The 24,233-nt window shown below is 49.0% G+C and overlaps 1 protein-coding gene across 1 annotated transcript in view; it reads right to left on the bottom strand.

Annotated features, from left to right (window-relative positions):
* The window catches only part of UBR4 (ubiquitin protein ligase E3 component n-recognin 4), a 99,310-nt gene that overhangs the window by 18,535 nt on the left and 56,542 nt on the right, over positions 1–24,233 (bottom strand). Inside the window, exons 71-92 of the mRNA XM_063176898.1 lie at positions 24,062–24,147; positions 23,511–23,598; positions 22,293–22,486; positions 19,956–20,195; positions 17,256–17,394; positions 15,754–15,879; positions 15,470–15,598; positions 12,864–13,207; positions 11,134–11,224; positions 10,104–10,188; positions 9,874–10,001; positions 9,048–9,177; positions 8,400–8,557; positions 7,864–7,973; positions 7,017–7,158; positions 6,287–6,368; positions 4,617–4,790; positions 4,106–4,227; positions 3,072–3,269; positions 2,861–2,941; positions 616–703; positions 119–246 (exon numbers count right to left, since the gene is read on the bottom strand). Of these exons, the coding sequence (XP_063032968.1) occupies positions 119–246; positions 616–703; positions 2,861–2,941; positions 3,072–3,269; positions 4,106–4,227; positions 4,617–4,790; positions 6,287–6,368; positions 7,017–7,158; positions 7,864–7,973; positions 8,400–8,557; positions 9,048–9,177; positions 9,874–10,001; positions 10,104–10,188; positions 11,134–11,224; positions 12,864–13,207; positions 15,470–15,598; positions 15,754–15,879; positions 17,256–17,394; positions 19,956–20,195; positions 22,293–22,486; positions 23,511–23,598; positions 24,062–24,147 (3,063 nt within the window). The remainder of the gene's footprint in view (positions 1–118; positions 247–615; positions 704–2,860; positions 2,942–3,071; positions 3,270–4,105; positions 4,228–4,616; positions 4,791–6,286; positions 6,369–7,016; positions 7,159–7,863; positions 7,974–8,399; positions 8,558–9,047; positions 9,178–9,873; positions 10,002–10,103; positions 10,189–11,133; positions 11,225–12,863; positions 13,208–15,469; positions 15,599–15,753; positions 15,880–17,255; positions 17,395–19,955; positions 20,196–22,292; positions 22,487–23,510; positions 23,599–24,061; positions 24,148–24,233) is intronic.

Raw genomic sequence — 24,233 nt, forward strand, 5'->3', positions numbered from 1 at the left:
GAAAGAACAGGAGAGGGAAGGAACTGTTCCAGCTCAAGGGAGATTGTCTAAACCTCAGGGGTGTCTGTGGAATTTTCCTCCCCATAACTCCTGACCCCGGCGCCAAAGGGACACTCACGGTTAAGAGGTGCCGGCCCTGCTTGAAGTCCTTGATGCCAGTCAGTCTGTTGAGCATGCACTCCAGGCCTCCACATGGGGCCATCACCCCTGCCATCTTATACACCTCTTCCTCATCCTCCTCCTCATCTGCAGGACAGACACAGTGGTGAGGACAGGAGCAGCCCCACCGGGACACGCAGAAATGGAGAGCAGAGCAGCACACATTTCCCAGCAATTCCAGACACTTCAGTTGTATTGAATTCAAAAAGAATTAAGAGCAGAGATATGAAGAAGGGCTGGGCAGAATGGTCCCCATGCCAAGCAAGTGCTCACATCTGAAGCACAGCTTTAAAGCGCTGGTAAAATCCCCCTTCACTCGAGGTGAAGCAGGTAAATGCAGCAAAAGCAACGTCAATCAACTTTAAGCTCACTGCTGTGAGGATAATAATGTCATTGCTCTGCAGCAAACCTCAGATTTCAAATCTAATCCCAGCTTTCAGCAGACAAATGCATTACCAGTGGTGGAGTCGAGGGACTCGATGAATTCCTCCGTGGCATCTCCCAGTAACCCCCGCATGCGGTAAATGATCCTCATGGGCTCCCCCTGCAAGAGCACAGCTTTTAATTCATTCTGTCTCTGGCCACTTGGACACAAGCCTGGCTCTGGTTTCAGTGTGTACAGACACTCCAGCCCCAGCTCTCCCTCGTGCTGTTCCACCTGCTGATGGTAGCATGGGGAAATCTTTCACTCCCTCATTTTCCTGTTCCTGAGATGAATTAAAAACAACAGAGCCACCTGCAAAAACATCAGTAACTCATCCCTTGGTCTGCCCAGCTTTTCTTGGCATTGCCAGTTAATTGATAGACTGGTGATAAACAGTCTCTTCCTCCTCCAGCTTTCCTTCAGCACCAGTGAAAGATGCAGCCATGGAAAATGGGTTCACCTGCTTACCATGGCAACCTCTCCTCTGGGGTATGGCACAGCATACCTGGGAAATCCAGGGAACAGGCACAGCCCAGGAAATGAAGCAGGACAGGCTAATTGGATGAAAGCTTTCAAAGAGATAAAATCTGCAGCGATGGCAAATGGAAGAGGAGTAAAAGGCAATTTAATGAGCTTTCAGTAAGACAGTACATCACTGATACAGCCAAGAAGCTGTGCTGTTACCCTGAGAAAGGGACACTTTTCCAGATGTATTTCCAGCTGGAAATACTGACAGCATATCATGAAACTTTCCATTTTTAATCCATAGGTCTGAATAAAAAGCAGAAAAGAAAAATCCCAGATTTGGGAGCAGGAGACCTTGCAAGAGAAAACCTGTCAGGGATCGTGCTAAGCCTAATGTGGAATAAGCAGTGCTTAATGTCACAGCAAATACATAAGCACAGGGAAAGCCCCGGGGGGAAGATCTGCTCAAAGGCCACGCTGGCGACCAGCAATTAACACCACAGGGGCCCTGGTAAAACGGCAGATGAACAAAAAAAGCCACTGAGAGACAAGGGAAACAAAAAGGGGCCTGAGGTTGCGTTTCTTGTGAGCCTGTCGCTCCCAGGGAACGGGAGCTGCGGCTCCAGGAGGTGCTCACAAAGGAAGACAGATGAAAGCTGTTCATCCCCAGGAATGCTGAACAAACTCTGCCTTTCAGCAGCTGAGCTGCTTCCCTCCGGGAGAGCTGCACGCCCCGCATCCCACGGGAACAGCTCCTGCAGGGGCAGCATGGGGAACATTGCACCAGCCACTCGGTCAGAATTCAAATCAGAACTCACAGATTAACACCAGCACCTCATCTCCCTTTCCAAGTGGGTACCTCGTTAAAAATTATCACTGTCACAAGGTTTGGGCTCGATTTTGCAGTACTGAAGGCTTTGTTCCTGAAATAAAGCTTAATGAGACCCATTTTATCATCATTCACTGCTAACTGGCACTTTGTTTGAATAGTTCCCACAAATGGCTTCAGAAATGGAAGTTTCAAAGGTGATTTGAGGCCAGGAGGAAATGAGGAATGACCAAGAAATGGTGGACAAATCAGTCTTGTTTTATGATCTCAAGTGCCTCTAAAAATATATTTGCAGTGGGCAAGCTTGAGCCTGGTGGTCTCAGTGGGAGTTATTTGAATGGTCACAAGGAAAGAAGGGAAGAGCTTGTTCTGGACACATCCACCTCTGGAACAAGCTCAGTGTGACATGGTGGACTGGACCCTTAACACTGCTGGGTCCATTTCTTCATGTGAAAAACACTCAACACATACAATGAAAACCAAAAGAAAGGATGAATCTGCCAAGTGCTTGAGATCCTGATGGAAAACATGAGAGCAGAAGTGCAAATATGGAGAAGCACTGGGTGCTCTGTGCATAAATAACTTGGGCTCACCCTCCAAGCACAGACTGATGGAGCAGTCTGGTGTCCTTGTGTGCACACACACAAAACTTTTGTGTGCAGATGGAGTGTGAAATGTGCTCTGAAAGGCACTGAAACGCTCAGCTCTCCCCAGGGGAGCACAGGGAGAGCTGTTCCTCAGGAAGAGTCACTGTGACACAGGACACAGCTCACCTGGGGCAGTGCTCTGCAATCACTCACGTTGCAGGGCCATGCACAATGTGTCCTAACAGAGCACCAAAAGTTGCTGAGCAGTTACACCCAATAAATTATATGCCAGGAAATAAATCCTGACGCGTGTGGTTTTGATTTTTCCCCATTTTTTTTTGTTGATGTGAAGGACAGCTGCTCTGTGCTGTTAACTTGAACAAAGGTAACACACACCTCGTTTGTGGGACACCACACCTTCTTGTAGACCTCAGCCACAGGCAGATCCAGACTGATGATCTTGTTGTTCACCAAAAGCTGAAAGGGAGAGAAGAACAAGTCAAGAACAAGCTCAGGTTGTTACATCACCACCCCAGCAACCACCAGCTGCCCAAAACCAGCATCCCACAGGTCTGTGCAAGCAATCCCCACTTCCAGAAATTCTCACCTCCATGCCACTGTCATCCTCCAGCAGAGCCACCAGGTCACAGTCCTGGCAGATCTTGTTCTTGATGTCCCTCATGAGGGGCCCGATGCCAGGCTCGTTACTGCTGTAGGGATTCCCTGGCATCCTGCCCTGCAGGAAATCTTCCTGCTGGGGATCTTTCTCCAGGGTGACAAAGAACTCAGTGACTTCATTCTCCTCCTAAAGAGCAGCAGCAGAGACACAGTGAGTAAGTTTTTCCCTAGCCATGCTCCCATTGCTGCATTTTAATGGGAGAATGTTCCTAAACCTTCAGTCCTTTCCCCACTGGTGCATCTGCTCTGCATGCCACACTGAGGATGGCCAGGATCACTGAGTAACCAAATTCCTCAGGGAACCTGAACCCCCCAAAGGGATACACTGGGGTACAGCTCTCCACAGGCTAATGGTGAATCATGACTGCAGACACAGCTGCTCCTGGGAAAAATGAACCAGATCTAGGGTGCTGGAGGTGCTTGGTGCTGATTCTCCTCCTCTATCATGAGACTCCACCTGGAGCACTGCACACAGTTCTGGTGTTCTCAACATGAGAACTCGTGGAATTGTTGGAGCAAGGGCAGAGGAGGCCATGGAGGGGACTGGAGCACCTCCCCTATGGAGACAGGCTGAGACATTGGGAATGTTCAGCCTGGAGAGGAGAAGGTTGTGTGGAGACACCACAACACCTTCTATGGTGTAAAATTGACTGCAGAGAGAGACTTTTCATCAGGGGCTGGAGTGACAGGACAAGGGGGAAAGGGTCAAAATGAAAGAGGGAAAATCTGGATCAGATATTGGGAAGAGTGGGCAGGCCCTGGCACAGGGTGCCCAGAGCAGCTGTGGCTGCCCCTGGACCCCTGCAATGTCCAAGGCTGGGCTGGCCAAGGCTGGAAGCAGCCTGGGATCATGGAAGGTGTCCCTGCCATAGCAGAGGCTGGGACTGGACCAGCTGGATCTTTAAGCCCCATCCCAAAGCATTTCAGGGCTGTGTTCAGGCAGTGTGCCCCTGCCCCACTCACAGGGTAGATGATGCTGCAGAGCCTCTCAAAGATGAACACTGGGGTCCTGTAGTCATCGAGGCTGTAGCGCTTGGCAGTCTCTATGCACACAGCCATGAATGCCTTGGTCTCTGACTCTGTGCCTGCCAACAAAAGGAAGCTTTAAAATGGACTCTGCAGTCAATTATATAGATTTCCCTTAAAGTCAGCACATGCAGTAAATCCTTCTGCAGCCAGCCCCACAATTTGGTGCTCTCTCCTTTTGTGAATCCACTCTGTGAAAGATGGAAGGTATTTCTTAGGTAGGGTTACTCTGCATGGCTGGGCTGCAGTAAAACAGCCCCATAAAAATGAGGAGGCTGAGATTCCTGGAAGATAAGAGGTGACTAGGAATGCTGTTCAACTGCTCTGTGCCAACAGAAAATACTGGAAGCCATAAACCCCTCTGATTACAGCAGTCATTTAGAGAATGTTCGGCTTTTCCATCTTGGTTGATCCTAAAGCTGGATTCATGGAACAGAGGTGGTTTTACCTGTTGTCATGTCCTCCAGCATCTCCAGCAGCATGTCCTGGGTCTCATCAATCAGCTTTGTCCTCTGCACCACCAGCTTCCTCAGGCACAGGTACCCATTGAGCACCGTGCCCACCAGGCGGCTCTTGAAGTGCCTCTTGATGGACTCCACCTCCACAAAGGAAGAGAGGAGACCTGGAAAGACACAGAAATGCAGGCAGTGTAGAAACCCAGGGCACAGGGAATATTTCTGTGTCTGCTCTGGGGTGTCCTGACCCCCAGGGCAGCACTGACTCTGACCCTCATTCATGGAGAAAGTTTCCCAGACTTCAAGACAGACTGGAATCCACAAAGGTGTGAAATAGATTATAGAGAGCAGTGTAGGTGGATCACCTGGTTAGAAATTGTTATGTTGTGTATGGCAGCAAGATGGAGGGCACAGGGTGTCATCCTGGGTTTCTTCTTCATGCTTCTTCCAACTTCTTTTTCATGGGTTTGGGTGGCATTTTGTAATTGGGCAGAAAAGTCTGCATTGCAGCTCTTTGGGATCAGTTATTGGGTTAAAAGGGAAAATAATCCAAGTGTCAGCCCTTAATTGGATAGTTTAGTCTTAAAAGACCTTGTAACAAGAGATTGTTGGCCCTTTTGTGCCTTCTAATGAAAAGCTGCTGAACTCATGGTTGTGAGACTGTTTTACTGATAAGGAATAATAAACACCTGAGTGTGAACATGAATTACTGTCTCCAGTGCTTTCAATCCAGACCTGGGGAAACCCACAACTGGTACCCTGGTAACTGGGACCCCCACAAGGCAGGTGGGAGAAATTTGATTTCTAAATTTCAAAGCTGCAAACAGGGCACAGTATCATAAAAATGGCTTGTTCCAGCTCCCATCACTCCGGGGTTTAATACTCATTCCTGTGAACTGGGTGGTTGCAGGCAAAAGCCTTGGCCTGGCTTGCAAACTGTAACACATGAAAACCAGTTTGGGAATGAGGAAAGAGCCTAAGGAGTTTCCTGTGTGCTTGATACAAAATTCTGCACTCTTTGGCATTTTCCTGTCACAAGCTATTCCAAAAGCAGATGACTGCTCCTCTTGTCATACTTCTAATACCTCTGGTGATGTGAAATGAGTTATCAGTGACATCAGCAAACTGGTCACTCCTACAATAAAGCAAAGAATCAGCAAACACAAGGATTCTTTCCCATGACACACTGATCAACATGCTGCTTCTTGCAAGAAGCCAGGCTTTATGGATTCACCCACTAATGGCTGAAGAATGTGACAGAGGATACAAAAATCAATGATCTAGTTCATGAGGTATTTCCATTTCCAACACATTTTTGTAAAAGGGTGTACACCCTAGAAGATAAAAGCAAAGCTCCCATAGAATTGGGAGGTAAGAACAACAGGTAGGAATAAAGCAGCAGTGTTTACAGTGGTGCCAGGGATTATGTAATAAAGTGAAATGATGAAGCTTGCCTGGTGTGTTACCACAGTTCAGCTAAAAACTCTTACTGACCACAAAAAAATTATGGAAAAATCCATTTAGAGATTAAGTGCTAAATCGATGGCAAAAATCCAGTGCTGACAATGGCAACACAGCTGAATGAGATCTCTCTGAAATTCTGCCACAGCTGTTAGAGAACAATGATCCCCAGCTCTAACCCTGCTGCAGGCCCACTGAATACCTGTGAGGCTCTTCAGGGCATATCCCTGCTGCAGGTCCGTGCTGAGTGTTGCTTCCTCCAAGGCCAGCAAACGAGCTATTTCCTGAAAATAATTAAAATCATTAACAGCCTGTTAGGCCAAGACGGCCCTGCAATGCCAAATAACCATTGGGGTGTCTAACACAAGGTGCAGAGAACTCAGAAACTGAAAGCACAACTGCAAGAGCAGGGAGGGAAGGGGAAAAGGAGAGGAAACCTGCCACAAATATCCCTCTCATTTTCTCCCTGCTAGCACTGCTTGGCTCTAGTGGCCCTCCAGGAGCACTCACAGCCACCACTGATAAGGAGAGAGCCACCTGCCCCTCTGGAGTGCAGAAAACTCCCACCACTGTGAACACTGTAAACCCTGAGTGCTGCTCCTCCAAAGGCTGTTAATTCCCATTTCTATAGCAATGGCAGCACACCTGATCCTTCCCTGTCCCCAGGGGCTCTCAGAGCCCAGCCTGGGAGCTGCACAACAGTGCCAAGGCAGTGCAGCAATATTGACAATCCCAGTTAATTAAAGTGTTAAAGAATTCTCCAGCTGGGGCTAAAACCCCCGTGGCTCCCTCTGTTCAGAGGTACCAACACTGAAGTGTGAACTTGAGAACCTTGGCAGGGTCAGCAACAGGGCACTGAACAAAGGGATGGAATTTCAAAATCAAAAAAAAAAGCCAAGCTAACAGGTCATTTCCTGCACACAAACCCATACCTTAGTGATGAGGCTGCCAATGTAGGGCAGAACCCCTCTGGCTGCCAGGTAGACCTTCCAGTGGGCAGGTTTGATGAGCTTCTGGTACAGGGCCAGGTACTCAGCAGCACATTCACCAGCAATGCTCAGCTCATCCAGGTAGCTGGGAGAGAGAAACACAGGCTGACAACCCAAAGGGAAACACAAGCTGACAGCCCAAAGAGAAACACAGCCTAAGGACAGTGTGGAAAGGAAGAAAAAGCCTCCAGAAATCCATCAATCCATCCATCCATGGATTCCATCCATCCATCCATGGATTCCTTCCATCCATCCATCCATCCATCCATCCATCCATCCATCCATCCATCCATCCATCCATCCATCCATCCATCCATCCATCCATCCATCCATCCATCCATCCATCCATCCCCTCCTGAGGCAGTGAGGTCTCCTTGCTAACAGCATCACTGATATTCATTACTTGCTGGCTAAAATCAGTATTTGTCCCCAAAAGAAGCTTTCTGTGCTATCAGTATGAGCTGGGTAAGTTATGCCACAGCAGCTGGAACAGAGTTCACTCATTATTCTGTCACTGAAGAGGGGGAAATGTTGGCCACAGAGCTGAACAGCTGATCCTTACTGCTGGAAAAGGTACAGACTGCAAGAGCTCATTGCCAGGCAGCAAACCCCAGTTCTCCCTAAATCTATACCCTCCCAGTTAATTAAGTTGAAAAATCCAGCTCAAAAAGAGCCCTGAACTGCAGGCATACAGGGAGAGGTGTGAGAAAAGCTGCAAGAAGGGAGAGATTCTGCTGGGAATTGAAGACAAACACTGGTGGAGCTCTCAGGAGTGGCAGCACAGCAATACCTGGTGAGGAGATCCAGGACCTGCTGCTTCCTGCTGGGGATGGTGGCCAGGGCCTCCACGATGGTGCAGGCAGCCTGCCTGGCAGCCTGGGTGGCAGGAGTGAACAGCACCTGGGCCAGGGGCAGGAAAAGCCAGGTCAGACCCATGGGCACAGATGAATTTGTGACAGCTCACAGAAGGCACAACGTGGGGGCTGTTGGGTGACATGGTGGCAGCGTTTTCTTGGTTCTGTGACAATTCCTGCTCTGCTCAGCACCAAAGTGTTTAAAGAGTGCATGGAGCTGCTAGCCCACACACAGGAAGCAAAGCTTTGCTCCAGGACCCTCAGAGGTGCAGCTCATCAGGCACAGGAGCACCATGGCAATCAAAGGTTCACAGTTTAGCAACCCACAGACTCCCAGATCAACGTTGGTGCAGCATTTCTAAGGGAGCACAGCTGCAAAGCTGACTTGGCATCAGAGGCAGTGAGTGCCAGCCTCCCCAGACAGCAAACACCCACAGTGTGTGACTGAGCCTGGAGCTCTCCCCACCTTTACCTGTCTCAGCCAATTGTTGTGTCCCAGCTTGAGATCCAGAGGACAAGTTCTCTTCCCACGGCGGCTCATGAACTGCTTCCACTTCCAGACGTATTTTTCTGACAAGTAGAGCTGGTGAAGCTCAGCTTTGCTGGGAGTTTTCCCATTGGCATCTGCACCTGCAATGTTGAGCAGAGCCCAAGAGAGCTGTCAGCAGTCATGAGCTGCAAACTGCCAGAGGATTTTTATTTTATTTATTCCAGTCTTCCTACTGGAACTCGCCAAACTCCAGCTGGGAACTGAGTGCTTCCCATCTCCTCCTGCTGCCATTTTCACTCCTGTAGAGCCATGCTCAGTTCCAAGCCTCATGAAAATCCCAGAGCCTCTCTCAAGCAATCCCATCAGCTTTCCAGCTGGCTGCTATCAATTTAAGTAAGCAACAAGTTTCATTTTTTACACTCCCTGATTCTCTTTGGGCACAGAGCATTTTCTGTTTAGGGTTTGAGGCACACAGCCCAGAAAAGTCAGTGCTACAACTCTAAAGACTAAATGTGAGGATGGAATCAGATGCCACAGGACAGAAGCCAACACAACTCCACAGAAGCTGATTCCTTATAAAATTAATATTCCTATTAAAACATTCCTATTAAATCTGGGCACAGGGCTCACCTCTGGCAGGGAGGCACTTCTTCCAAGCTTCATAGGATGCCTTGGGGTCCCTCTTGAGCCACAGCTGAGCCTGTGCATGGATTTCATTGCTGTAAGGCTTCACAGTGGTGAGAGCATCCATGGGCACATCCTAACAAATAAAAAAGCTCTGTGATTCTTCAGAAAGCCACAGTCTGCTCCCAAAGAGCAACCCCTGGGGCTGGGACAGGCAAATGAAGAGGCAAATGCAGCTCTTGGACAGCAGCAGGGTAATGCAGTGTCTGTTACTGGTGAACTAAGAGAGATATTCCAGTTCCTAACGAAATATCAATAAACCCATCGCTGACACCCATCTATGATTATCAGACAGGCAGATCAAAGCAGAAAAATACCTTCTCTCCTGCAAATCTAACCCTAAATGAAAATCAACAGCAGTCAATCAATATATTTTAATGAGAACTGTAGCTCTGTATTTAAAAATCTGAGTCAAAAGTACTTGATTCTTTCAAATTTAGGTACCTGATTCTACAAAGCTGCTGAAAGCCTAAAGCCTGCCCAAAATAACTAAGCTGTGGATTTGAAGTAGGTCTACCCCCCCCAGATCTGAGGGGAAAACAGTAAACCCTCAACAGCTGTGGTCAAAGTCACCAAAACCCAGTGAAAAATCAAGTAGTCATCTGTGATTTGCAGTGTGTAATGACCAGAGTCACAGGGCTTGTGCTTCCCTAGGAACAGAGACCAGGAAAATCAAGTCCTGCCTTCCTCACAAACTAATTCCTCACTGAGATCAGCGTGCCAGACTCCAATCAGCAAATTCTCAAGGTTTTGCTCAGCCTCGAGGCAGTACCTTGTTCTTCTTGCTGGTAGGAGCAGGTGGCTTGATGAGCTTCTGCAGGATGCGCAGGCACATGAGGGTGATGTTCTCAACAACCACCGGGGTCTTGATGTTCACTGCCATCAGGAAGAGGCTGAGAGCTGCAAGCAGACAGGGGTGTTCATTATCCTGGGAGAGCTCTGGGCAGCACTTGAGGTGGGTTTAGAGGTGGCAGTGCTGCCCTTGCTGGTGCCCACACTCACCGCAGCGCAGGCGCAGCTCCCAGCAGCTGTCCTCCTTGGAGATGGAGTCTGTCAGCAGCAGCATCTCGTACTGGAGGCTGCTGGCCTGCAAACACACACAGCTCCAGCTCCTGGGGTGCCCCACTCCCTGCTGCCCTCCCAGCTTTAACCAGCTCAGCTTCAAAACATATGGATCCAGGTTAGCTTAATGCCATGCACGCTGGGGGGACGTGACCTGCTGGAGAGGTACAAGCAAAGCCAAGGCAGGGAACTGCCTGAGGAAGCTTCAGCAGGTACCTGTGCACAAGATTTTGTGCTACATTCTGACATTTATGTCATTTCCTGTGGAAACCCAGGGCACTGGGAATATTTCTGTGTCTGCTCTGGGGTGTCCTGACCCCCAGGGCAGCACTGACTGTGACCCTCATTCATGGAGAAAGTCTCCCAGACTTCAAGATAGACTGGAACCCACAAAAGTGTCAAACAGATTACAGAGAGCAGTGTAGGTGTATCACTGGGTGAGGAATAGAGGTTTTGGGGTTTTTAGTATTTTGTGGATGGCAGCAAGATGGAGGGCACAGGGTGTTGTCCTGGGCTGCTTCTTCATGCTTCTTCTTCTTCCTCCTTCTCCATGGGTTTGGGTGGCATTTTGTAATTGGGCAGAAAAGTCTGCACTGGGGGCTCTTTGGGATCAGTTATTGGGTTAAAAGGGAAAATAATCCAGGTGTCAGCTCTTAATTGTATAGTTTAGTCTTAAAAGCCCTTGTACCAAGAGATTGCTGGCCATTTTGTGCCTTCTAATGAAAAGCTGCACAACTCATGGTTGTGAGACTGTTTCACTGATAACAGACATGTTCACACCTGAGTGTGAACATGAATTACTGTCTCCACTGCCTTCAATCCAGACCCAGAAAAAACCAACGACTGGTACCCCCTCCCCATAATTTCCTATTGAAACTCAATTTTTTTTCTTACAAACAGACCATAGGAGAGAAGATGCAATGATTAGAGAGGCAGAACAAAGAAACAGGAAAACACTGGAGTCTCTCACCAAGTCTGGATTTGCCCAGTGTCCCTTCAGAGCTGCAGAAACCTTCCCAATGATTAAATCATTCATTTGCTGTGTGGCCTCTGGATTGTCCCTGATTCCAGGAGGAAAAAGACAACACTGTTATGCTCTGCTTGTACTAAATGCCAAAAGCTTCTGGGATTCCAGCTCAGCTGGTACCAAGTGCACAGGGAGCTGGGGGTTACACTTTGCTGCCGTACAACACACCCATGGCAGCGGAGGGACTCAGGTCCCTTCCAACCAAGACCAATTTGTGATTCTAAGGTAACTCTCCCTGTGAGGCTTTCCCTTCCTGAGGGGCCTATCCTGATGCCTTTTTGGGACTACCCTAAAATAGAGGCCAGACAAAATTAAGGGAATAAAAAGTATTTAGTGAAGGGCCCTCAAGTACATCTCAGGCAGATGAAGCCCCACAGGGGCTGCACCCAAAAACGGGCCACAGGTTTTCACACTTTTATAACTTTGTTCCATTTGCATATTGGGGGTTAATCCTCCAATTACAGCTTCAGATAATGAACTCATTCACCCCAAGTTTGCTCCCCCCAGCTCCCTTTTGTTGAATGTCTGGGGGCCTGAGGCAGTGAGGGCTCCTTGAGTGCCAGGCCTGGAGAGGAATTGCTGTGTCTGCCCCAAACGGGAGAACAGCAGCTGGCACTGCGTGTGGGGTTTGGAGTTACACACTAAAGAACTGCAGGGATATATTACAAATTACAAATAATAAAAAATATATCAAATGAATATATGAAATCCTGAGGCAGTGAGGTGTCTTTTGTGTCACAGACATCTTTTATGAAAAATCCTTTCCTTAGGATTTTTTCTCCTGAGAAGCTGGAAGGCCTCAGGAACAAAATGTAAACAATGGTTATCTGCTGCTGTGGAATGCAACAGGTGCATCTGTGATTAATCTCATAAAGTTGTTTCTAATTAATGGCCAATCACAGTCAGCTGGCTCGGACTCTCTGTCCGAGACAGAAACTTTTGTTATCATTCTTTCTTTTTCTATTCTTAGCCAGCCTTCTGATGAAATACTTTCTTCTATTCTTTTAGTATAGTTTCAATATAACATATATCATAAAATAATAAACCAAGCCTTCTAAAACATGGAGTCAGATCCTCATCTCTTCCCTCATCCTCAAACCCCTGTGATGCAGTCACACCCTTGGCTGCCAGGCCTGGAGAGGAATTGCTGTGTCTGCCCCAAACGGGAGAACAGCAGCTGGCACTGCGTGTGGGGTTTGGAGTTGTACACTAAAGAACTGCAGGGTTATATTACAAATTACAAATTGTAATTATTACAAAATACAAATAATAAAGAATATATCAAATGAATGTATGAAATCCTGAGGCAGTGAGGTGTCCTTGACTGCCAGGCCTGGGGAGGACTTGTTGTGTCTGCCCCAACAGCAGCTGACACTGTGCGTGGAGTTTGGAGTTGTACACTAAAGAACTGTAAAGTTATGTTACAAATTACAAATTCTAAATACAAATAATAAAGAATATATCAAATGAATATGTAAAATCCTGAGACAGTGAGGTGTCCTCGACTGCCAGGATGGAGAGGAATTGTTGTGTGCGCCCAAAATGGGAGAACAGCAGCTGGCACTGCGTGTGGAGTTTGGAGGTCACAAATACGTGGAAAATACACAGAAAATACAAAAGCAGAAGCCCTCAGGCACCACCCCAAGCACGACGCTGCCCAGAGCAGCTCTCACCTGGTCAGCAGGCACATGAGCTGCCGCACCTCCTCGCGCATGGCGGCCGCGCCCCGGCGCAGGTTGTAGTCGAAGAGCTCGCGGATGAGCCCCTGCGCCACCAGGATGTGGCGGATGGCGCCGTTGGTGGCCAGGGCCCGCAGCAGGGTGATGCAGTGCTCGGTGACGGCCGAGGCGCAGCCGTAGCACTTGGTGGACGAGGTGTGGCCGCAGCCCAGCACCGACAGGGCCCGGTACTGGCTGGCCGTGAACGTGGGCAGCGCCGAGCTCCGCGACGACTTGGTGGCCGCCTCGCGCTGCTGCAGGTCGTACTCCAGCAGCTCCTTCCGAGAGGCAAACACTTTCTGGAGAAACACAGGAGCCACTGTCAGCCAGCTCGATGCCACCCCCAGACACTGGTTATCTTCACTGAGCATTTCGGGGAGAAATGTTTTTGAGAGGAACGAGGGATTTTTGTCGCAGACATTTTTTCACAGAAATCCTTTCTTTCGGATTTCTGCGTCTTCTGGAGGGCAGAGGCCTCAGAAGAGAATGTAAACAATTGTTATCAGCTGCTGTGGCATGTAATGGGATGCACCTTGATTGGCTCATGCTTCTTGTTTATAATTAAGGGCCAATCACAAAGTGCAAGCCGGGCACTGAGTCCTTGGACACAACTTTGTTAGAGATTTCTTTCCTTTCTATTCTTAGCCTAGCAGCAGCTCTGCAAACGTCTCTCTTTATTTTATTTAGTATAGTCATAATGTATTATATATGATATATCAATAAATCCAGCCTTCTGATCAAGAAACAAGATTCTCCTCTGTCTCTCACCACCAGCGACCCACTCAGGACACTGTAATAGGATTTGTCTTTACAAACAAGCTGGTAGATAAACTGGCACTGAGAGATAAAAGAAACAATGAGAAGGCTTCCACTGATTGGAAAAAGATATTTGTTTCTACAAATAAACTTTAGGTTTGCTGATAAATGAAACTGGATACTGAAAGATGAAAGAAACAATGAGGAAAAACTCTAAATTCCATAAGAATTAAAAATTAAAAGGAAGGGTTATACATTAGAGGGGAATCTTCAGGATCGGGGGTTTTGGGAAGTCTGCACCTCTCAAGTACCTCCGAAATGGGGAAAGAGAGAAGGGAAATGCAGCTGGGAAATTGGGATAAAAAGGAGGCTGCATCCTCCAAAAACTGGAGAGACCCCAGGAGAATGCCCCATGGCCTCTCCCTTTATTTAAATTAAGTAAAAGAACTCCTCTGTCTCCTTTTTGGACATAAACCTGATGTTTGAGGATTAATTTCCCTAACACTTTCACTGAGTATTTCAGGGAGAAATATTCTGGAGAGGAATGAGGGATTTGTCTTTACAAGCAAGCTGGTAGATAAACTAGCACTGAGAGATAAAAGAAACAATGGGAAGGATTCTACTGATTTAAAAAAGATATTTGCTTTTGCAAATAAACTTTATCCAATGAAATTGGATACTGAAAACAATGGGGAACCCCCTAAATTCTGTAAGAATTAAAAATTAAAAGGAAGGGTTATACATTAGAGGAGAATCTTTGGGATCAGGCATTCTAGGAAGTCTGAACCTCTCAAGTATCTCAGAAATGGGGAAAGAGAGAAGAGAAATTAGGATATAAAGGAGGTTTCACCCTCCAAAAATTGAAGAGACCCCAGGGGAATGCCCCATGGCCTCTCCCTTTATTTAAATTAAGTAAAAGGACTGCTCTGTCTCCTTTTTGGACATAAACCTCTGGTGTTTGTGGATTAATTTTCCTGACATTTTTAACCAAGTGTTTCCAAACTTGAAATCCTACATGGCAAGAGAAGACTTGGGAAATCCATGAGGAATATCAGCCTAACTCCCATTTATCACAGAATTCACAGAATCACTGGGTTGGAAGAGACCTTAAAGACCATTGAGTCCAACCCAGCCCCAACATCTCAACTAAACCCTGGCACCCAGTGCCACATCCAGGCTTTGTTAAACACACCCAGGGATGGGGACTCCACCACCTCCCCAGGCAGAACATTCCAGAGCTTTATCACTTCATCCTCCCTGCTGTTTACACTACATGCAATATAATGCTGGAAATGTGACAAATCCGTAGTATTAACTACTACTAATACTGGCAGAGGAAGTCAGAGTAAATTATTATTTATAGAGAGAACCAACTATTTAATATGCTTAAATATCACAGCCAAAAGGACATTCATGATGTAGCAGGTTTGTAGCAGGTTTTGCAGTGTTTATGTGACTTGTTGAGCACAAATAAATGTATTTAATTTATAAAACACTTCTGTAGGTCACCCTTCAGACTGGTGTGTTTTCAAACACTTGATACATGCAAAAATTCAATGCTCCTTAATTAACCATCTGTTCAGTCTCCTGCTCTTCATGATGGAGCTGCTGAGAAAAACAGTTTCACAAGCTAGCTGAAAATTTAGTAATTAATACCTAGCTTTTAGAAATTATTATTATTTCCCTGCAAATATGCAGCTGATCACCTGCTGTTAATGATATCATTAAATGAAGAATGGCAACATCTTGGGGTTTTTTTTCCTAACAAAACACCTGGCCCAAATCCAAACCAAAGCACATTGTACCTGGATGATTTTGGACAGTTCATCGAAGGAGTTCTTGCAGTCCCCACAGTACTCCTGGGCTAACTGCAGGATGTACCTGTTGACACTGGCTGAGGTAGAACTGATCCCTCCACTGCTGCCAGACTCATCCTGGAACAGGGAAAGCAAACAGGAATCACAAAGGGAGACTCCACACAAAATAACAACAGCAGAGCAGCACCTGAGGCAAGGACTGGCCTGGGCAGAGCCAAGGGCAGAGTGTGCCCAGCCTGAGCTCTGTGCCAGCTGCACCTGGCCCTGCTTACCTGGGGCTTCTCAGGGGCTGCCTCGTTCACCTTGCACAGCAGGTTCTCCAGCTGTGGTCGGTGTCCCATCAGCTGGTGATACACCCTGTCAGCCTTGTCCAGCAGAGTGTTGATGTTTGTCACTGCCTAGCCAGGGAAAAGGAAAGGAAACTCTCATTTCATTTTCAGAACCACAACCACCAAGCTCCAAGTCTTCTCTTTTGCTTTTCTTCTGGGGGGAAATCACTAAATTGTGACCCTGCAGCCTGGTTCTGCCCTGAGGAGCACTGTGGTGACACTAATGAGCACACCCTGTGGTACTACACTGAGCACACCCTGTGGTACTACACTGAGCACACCCTATGGTACTACAGTGAGCACACCCTATGGTACTACAGTGAGCACACCCTATGGTACTACACTGAGCACACCCTGTGGTACTACACCGAGCACACCCTGTGATACTACACTGAGCACATCCTGTGGTACTACACTGAGCACACCCTGTGGTACTACACTGAGCACACCCTGTGATACTACACTGAGCACATCCTGTGGTACTACACTGAGCACATCCTGTGGTACTACACTGAGCACACCCTGTGGTACTACACTCAGCACACCCTGTGGTACTACACTGAGCACATCCTGTGACACTACACCGAGCACATCCTGTGGTACTACACTGAGCACACCCTGTGATACTACACTGAGCACACCCTGTGGTACTACACCGAGCACACCTGTGGTACTACACTGAGCACACCCTGTGGTACTACACTGAGCACATTCTGTGATACTACACTGAGCACACCCGGTGGTACTACACCGAGCACATCCTGTGGTACTACACCAAGGACATCCTGTGGTACTACACTGAGCACATCCTGTGGTACTACACCCTGTGGTACTACACTGAGCACACCCTGTGACACTACACTGAGCACACCCTGTGGTACTACACTGAGCACACCCTGTGGTACTACACCGAGCACACCCTGTGGTACTACAGTGAGCACACCCTGTGGTACTATACCAAGCACACCCTGTGATACTACACTGAGCACACCCTGTGGTACTACACCGAGCACACCCCGTGGTACTACACTGAGCACATCCTGTGGTACTACACCGAGCACATCCTGTGGTACTACACTGAGCACATCCTGTGATACTACACCGAGCACCCTGATCCTTTGGGACAGGACACAGAGTGCACAGGGCTCTTCATTCATTAGCAGGGCTGCTCAGGTGGGATGGGAAGCCAACAGAAGAACCCAAATCCATCCCCTGGTACAGCAAGGCAGGGAGATGCAGTCAGTTCATTTGTGAGGCACTGAATGATGCCTTTGGAAGAATTACTTGTCTGGTGGAGCAAGACACAAACTCAGAATGCATCGGTCAGTGAGGAGCCTTGAAGGAACACTGATTTTGACAGGGGATGGAGCTCTGATTTTCACAGGGGATGGAGCCCTGCTGTCCCCACAGTGTCCCAGAGCCCCAGGAGCTCCTGCCAGCCCCACCTTCTTGCGATCCTCCTCGTTCTCAATGGGGTCCACAGCACAGCAGGGCTTGGCGTAGAGCATGAAGTCGAAGCGGGCGTATTTACAGAAGCCACAGGCATTGCACAGGAAAGGATCCTTCTCATCATAATTGATGGACCTGCAAGGAAGGCAGCAGCTCAAAACCTGCAGCTCCAGGCAATGGAACAAACTGAACAGACTGGGTGACTCAAAACACCTCGGTGACCAGACTGCTCTGGGGAAGGGAAATACTGGAGAATCAAAACCTACAGATCAGGCAACAAAAAAAGTCCTCCCAGCAGTGCCATGTTCTGGCTGGAAAAAGCAGCAAATTGTTCCTAACAATTCCACTTTAATGACAGCAATTCCCGGTAGAAAGTCAGGCTGGGGCACTGTGTCCTTTAGGAGAACACAGATGAAGGAACTGTTCTGGTTTGTAGGGTTTGGCCTTTGCACTGGGACTGACTGCAGCACTTCTCCCCACTGCAGAGCAGGGCAACAGACAGAACTGATTTATGGCTCCCAGAGCTCCAGAAGGGACATGGAAACCTTTCCACACACCAGCAATCCCCAGCAAAGAGCCTCCCAAACACCTCGAATCCCATGAGAATTAGAGAGGAATAGGGACAACAATAAGGGGAAAGAGATACCAGATAAGGAGACAAAAGTGACAAAAGAGAAGGATTTCTAAGGCTGTAGTAGAAGTGTGAATAGCACACAGTAAATTACCCCTGAGCCTGCTCTGAATGAGCAGAGCACAACAAAAGCCATGAATGGAACTGTCTGTCCAGCCCAGGCAGGGATCCTGGGGGAAGCCCTGCAATCCCCCAGCTGAACTCCAGCCTCCAGCCCAGGCAGGCCAAAAATAACCAGCTCCAGGGAATTCTGTGCTGTGAACTTCGAGGCTGGATGTGAAACTTCAGCTGGCTGAGAATTGTGCTCCCAGGCTCCCTTTGTTAGCCTGCATTACATTAAATCCCTGTAAGCCTGTTTTATACTTCCCCACTAATTTGATTGTGTGCTTGTATTAACCAGAATGGGGGATTTACATGGCAGGGGGTGTGGGGCACCAGGGAGGGCTCTGGGGGACACTCACACCTGCAGCTGGGGCACTGCTACACACTGGGGACACAGGGGGACACACACAGAGCTGCACCTGGGGCACTGCCACACACTGGGGACACAGGGGGACACACACAGAGCAGCACCTGGGGCACTGCTGCACACTGGGGACACACAGGGACACCCACAGAGCTGCACTTGGGGCACTGCCACACACTGGGGACACACAGGGACACACTCACACCTGCACTTGGGGCACTGCTACACACTGGGGACACACACAGAGCTGCACCTGGGGCACTGCTACACACTGGGGACACACAGGGACACACACAGAGCTGCACTTGGGGCACTGCTGCACACTGGGGACACAGGGGGACACACACAGAGCTGCACCTGGGGCACTGCTGCGTGCTCTGGAGACACTGGGGACACAGTGACACTGGTACATGTTCTAGGGACACACAGGGACACCCACAGAGCTGCACTTGAGGCACTGGTAGCCGTTCTGGGGACACACACAGTGACACTCAGTGACACTGGGGACACACACAGTGACCCTGACCTGCACTTGTGGCACTGGTAGACGTTCTGGGGGCACACACAGTGACACTGGGGACACACTCAGTGACTCTAGGGGCACACACAGTGATTTTGGGGACATTGGGGACACCCTGACCTGCACTTGTGGCACTGGCAGACGTTCTGGGCACACACACAGTGACACTCAGTGGCACGCTGACCTGCACTTGTGGCACTGGTAGACATTCTGGGCGCACACACAGTGACTCTGGGGGCACACACAGTGACTCTGGGGGCACACACAGTGACTCTGGGGACACTGGGGACACCCTGACCTGCACTTGTGGCACTGGTACACATTCTGGGGACACACACAGTGACTCTGGGGGCACACACAGTGACACTGGGCACACACACAGTGACACTCAGTGGCACGCTGACCTGCACTTGTGGCACTGGTAGACGTTCTGGGGGCACATACGGTGGCTCTGGGGGCACACACAGTGACACAGTGACACCCTGACTTGCACTTGTGGCACTGGTAGATGTCCTGGGGGCACACACAGTGACACAGTGACATTGGGGACACACAGACCTGCACTTGTGGCACTGGTAGCCGTTGTGGGCACACACACAGTGATTTTGGGGACACAGTGACACAGACCTGCACTTGTGGCACTGGTAGCCGTTGTGGGCACACACACAGTGATTTTGGGGACACTGGGGACACACAGACCTGCACTTGTGGCACTGGTAGCCATTCTGGGCACACACAATGACACAGTGACATTGGGGACACACAGACCTGCACTTGTGGCACTGGTAGCCGTTGTGGGCACACACACAGTGATTTTGGGGACACAGTGACACAGACCTGCACTTGTGGCACTGGTAGCTGTTCTGGGGGCACACACAGTGACACAGTGACATTGGGGACACACAGACCTGCACTTGTGGCACTGGTAGCTGTTCTGGGGGCACACACAGTGACTCTGGGGGCACACACAGTGACTCTGGGCACACACACAGTGACACAGTGACACAGACCTGCACTTGTGGCACTGGTAGCCGTTGTGGGCACACACACAGTGATTTTGGGGACACAGTGACACAGACCTGCACTTGTGGCACTGGTAGACGTTCTCGCCGCAGTTGCCGCACACGCCGGGGTTGGCGGGCACCGAGGCGCTGCAGCGCGGGCACTGCAGGGTCTCGGTCGAGGCCTGGTAGTTCTCGTAGAAGTCGGCGAACTCGATCATCAGGTTGGAGGCCACGATGGGCAGGGGCAGATCGATCTTCACCTCCGTCTGCCCCGGCGTCAGCTGCACCTTCTTGGCCTTGTGCCAGCGAGCTGGCCTGCAGGAGGGATGGAGGGGAAGGTTGGGAAAGGGAAGGTTTGGGAAAAAAAGGAAAAAGGAAAGGAAAAAGGAGATGAGAGGAGAGGAGAGGAGAGGAGAGGAGAGGAGAGGAGAGGAGAGGAGAGGAGAGGGAGAGGAGAGGAGAGGAGAGGAGAGGAGAGGAGAGGAGAGGAGAGGAGAGGAGAGGAGAGGAGAGGAGAGGAGAGGAGAGGAGAGGAGAGGAGAGGAGAGGAGAGGAGAGGAGAGGAGAGGAGAGGAGAGGAGAGGAGAGGAGAGGAGAGGAGAGGAGAGGAGAGGAGTAAAGGAAAAGGGAAGGTTAGGGAAGGTTTGGGAAGGAAAGGGAAAGGAAGGTTTGGGAAGGTTTGGGAAGGGAAGGTTTGGGAAGGTTTGGGAAGGGAAGGTTTGGGAAGGGAAGGTTTGGGAAGGTTTGGGAAGGGAAGGTTTGGGAAGGTTAGGGAAGGTTAGGGAAGGGAAGGTTAGGGAAGGTTAGGGAAGGGAAGGTTAGGGAAGGGAAGGGAAGGGAAGGTTAGGGAAGGTTAGGGAAGGGAAGGTTAGGGAAGGTTAGGGAAGGTTAGGGAAGGGAAGGGAAGGGAAGGGAAGGGAAGGGAAGGGAAGGGAAGGGAAGGGAAGGGAAGGGAAGGGAAGGGAAGGGAAGGGAAGGGAAGGGAAGGGAAGGGAAGGGAAGGGAAGGGAAGGGAAGGGAAGGGAAGGGAAGGGAAGGGAAGGGAAGGGAAGGGAAGGAAAGGAAAGGAAAGGAAAGGAAAGGAAAGGAAAGGAAAGGAAAGGAAAGGAAAGGAAAGGAAAGGAAAGGAAAGGAAAGGAAAGGAAAGGAAAGGAAAGGAAAGGAAAGGAAAGGAAAGGAAAGGAAAGGAAAGGAAAGGAAAGGAAAGGAAAGGGGAAAGGAAAAAGGAAAAAGGAAAAAGGAAAAAGGAAAAAAGGAAAAAGGAAAAAGGAAAAAGGAAAAAGGAAAAAGGAAAAAGGAAAAAGGAAAAAGGAAAAAGGAAAAAGGAAAAAGGAAAAAGGAAAAAGGAAAAAGGAAAGGAAGCAAAGGAAAGGGAAGCAAAGGAAAGGAAAGGAAACCACAGGAAAGAAAGGTTTTCCAGAGGGAAGTTCCCTCCCCACCCACGTGTGAGGAAAAGCCAAATGCAACCGTCTCGGCTCCAAATCTCCTTTAACTGGGATGAATGGGGAGCAGTTCTAGGATTCGTTTCCTTAGCTTCTGTATTGACATGATATGTAGCCAGAAATACATTTTAAGCCTTTATCCTCTTCATAGAGAGAGACTGTTTGGGATTAAAGAGCTGTTGATGCCTCATGGAAAAACTTTAATTCTACAGACATTTTCTAGGGATTTTCACCTCCATTTTTTTATTAGTAAGGACATTTGCATGAAAACAGGATATTTATTTCTTAAAGATCTCATCTGCTCCCACTGCTTATTCTCAACCTGAAGTCAGAATCCTCTCTTTGTGACATCATAATCCTCTCCACAGCAGCCACTTGTGATGTCACAGAGGATTAAGACTTCAAATAAGCAATAAGCGGCGGGCAGAGATTAATCCCTAAGCCAGAAAGATCTGATTCTGGTGAGAACATCTCAAGAAGTAAGAAGGGGAAGCACATAAGCAGGACTGGCTCCAGACTGAGCAGTGTGTTGAAAAGGAGCCATTTCTGGTAGGTAAAGCAGAGCTGAGAGTGAGACCATCCAACTTCTAATTTTAATTCTACTCTATGGCTTCAAAGAAACAATGTTAATGCTTTCAGCATTCCTGGACATGCTGCAAAGACCAAATCCCTTTTGGAGTCAAACTACCCATGAAGTGCTCTCAGTATTACTGCTGGTTCCCACACAATTAAGTCAGGTGCTTTAAAGCGAGCCCGGACAAAATCAGAATCCACTAATTTTAAAGACATTCTTCAAGCTTCAGAGGAAATCTGGATCTTTGCTTCAACAATTGTAGGGGATTCAGAACAATCCCACCCAATGTGGGCTGAGAGTGATGAGTAACAGCCTAAGGAGGAACCTTGGGGAAGAACAAGAAGCCAAGGGAACGAATCTGATTCAGAGACTGCACAGAAAACTTGATGAACATACTTGTTCTTCAGCTCCACGATGGCCTGCACGGTCCTGTTGTTGTAGTAGAGGTTGATGGTTCTCACCATCTTGGTTCGTTTCAGGTCCCCAATCTTCACTGTCACCTTGCTGATGGTGTGGCTGCCAATGAGCTTCACCACCTGCTGCGTGGTCGTGTAGCGCGTGTCCACTTTGATGGACGACAGCTTGATGTACTGGGGAGACAAAGCAAGGGCACCCTGACTGTCTGAGGGCACCCCAAAACCTCAGGGACAGGGATTGGGATCCCTGATGTACTGGGGAGACAAAGCAAGGGCACCCTGACTGTCTGAGGGCACCCCAAAACCTCAGGGACAGGGAAAACCAAGGACTGGGATCCCTGATGTAGTGGGGAAACAAAGCAAGGGCACCCTGACTGTCTGAGGGCACCCCAAAACCTCAGGGACAGGGAAAACCAAGGATTGGGATCCCTGATGTACTGGGGAGACAAAGCAAGGGCACCCTGACTGTCTGAGGGCACCCCAAAACCTCAGGGACAGGGAAAACCAAGGATTGGGATCCCTGATACACTGGGGAGACAAAGCAAGGGCATCCTGACTGTCTGAGGGCACCCCAAAACCTCAGGGACAGGGAAAACCAAGGATTGGGATCCCTGATGTAGTGGGGAAACAAAGCAAGGGCACCCTGACTGTCTGAGGGCACCCCAAAACCTCAAGTATACAGGAAACCACATCTGGAAAGGGTTGGGATCCCTGATGTAGTGGGGAAACAAAGCAAGGGCACCCTGACTGTCTGAGGGCACCCCAAAACCTCAAGTATACAGGAAACCACATCTGGAAAGGGTTGGGATCCCTGATGTACTGGGGAGACAAAGCAAGGGCACACTGCCTGTCTGAGGGCACCTCAAAACATCAGGGGCACAGGAAACAAACCACATCTGGAAAGGGCTGGGATCCCACCACTGGAAAGGATTTAATAACAGCAGTTAATGTTGGTGTCATGCACAGCTGGAGCTCTGTCAGGAGGATTTAGGCTGAATCAGGGAAAGGTTTTTGCCCCAGAGGGTGCTGGCACTGCCCAGGCTCCCCAGGAATGGGGACAGCCCCGAGGCTGCCAGAGCTCCAGGTGACACCCAGGACATTGTTGGGATGTCTGTGCAGAGCCAGGGTTGGATTTGATCCTTGTGGGCCCTTTCCAGCCCAGGACATTCCATGGCTGTGTGACTCCAGGGTTACTTACACAGAAAGGCACCTCGGGGTTGTTGCAGACAAGGCAAGGATCACTCTCCAGGTAGTAGCCATCAAATTCCACAAGCCCAGACAATGTGCTGGAATGAGGAAACAACACTGACACATGGACCTGGGCATTTGCTGCTTTAAACTCAGCCATTCAAGCAGAATCACTTTAATTTCCCCCATTTCCCAGTCCCAGTGTGTAACAGAACTGCTACAATGTAAACCACATTGGAAGTAACAGCTTCTAACTCAGCACTTTTATTCTAATTATCAATGGCCAAGGTGGGACCAAGAACACCCAAAACTGCAAATCTCTGTTCTCCAGCTGGGCCTAAGATTTTATAGCATTTATTGAGCAGAAGAGGTCAAGCCAAGCTCTGCTGGCAGGGCACAATGGCAGGTTTGCATGTGGCAGGAGGATTCTGCTGCTCTCCCAAGCCCAGCAGGCACAAACCTCAGCAGGGCCCATCCCACCACCTGCCCTGGGTGCTCCCCATGGATGGAGCTCAGCTGGAAAGCCCTGCAGAGACCTGGATCCAAGGCACAAAGACTCACTTGTAGATGTTGGAGTTGGGGTGGTTGGTGAGAATGTGGTTTTGGGTCCGGAGGATCTCCACAGCCTTTTGGGAATATTCCTTCAGCTGAAATAAAACCAGGAAAAGACAGCCTTCAAAACAATGCTTTTATTCCTACACAGACACAAACAACCTCATCTTGTGGTGTTCCA

Source organism: Melospiza melodia, chromosome 26, assembly GCF_035770615.1.
Source record: "Melospiza melodia melodia isolate bMelMel2 chromosome 26, bMelMel2.pri, whole genome shotgun sequence".
NCBI classification, from domain to species: Eukaryota; Metazoa; Chordata; class Aves; order Passeriformes; family Passerellidae; genus Melospiza; species Melospiza melodia.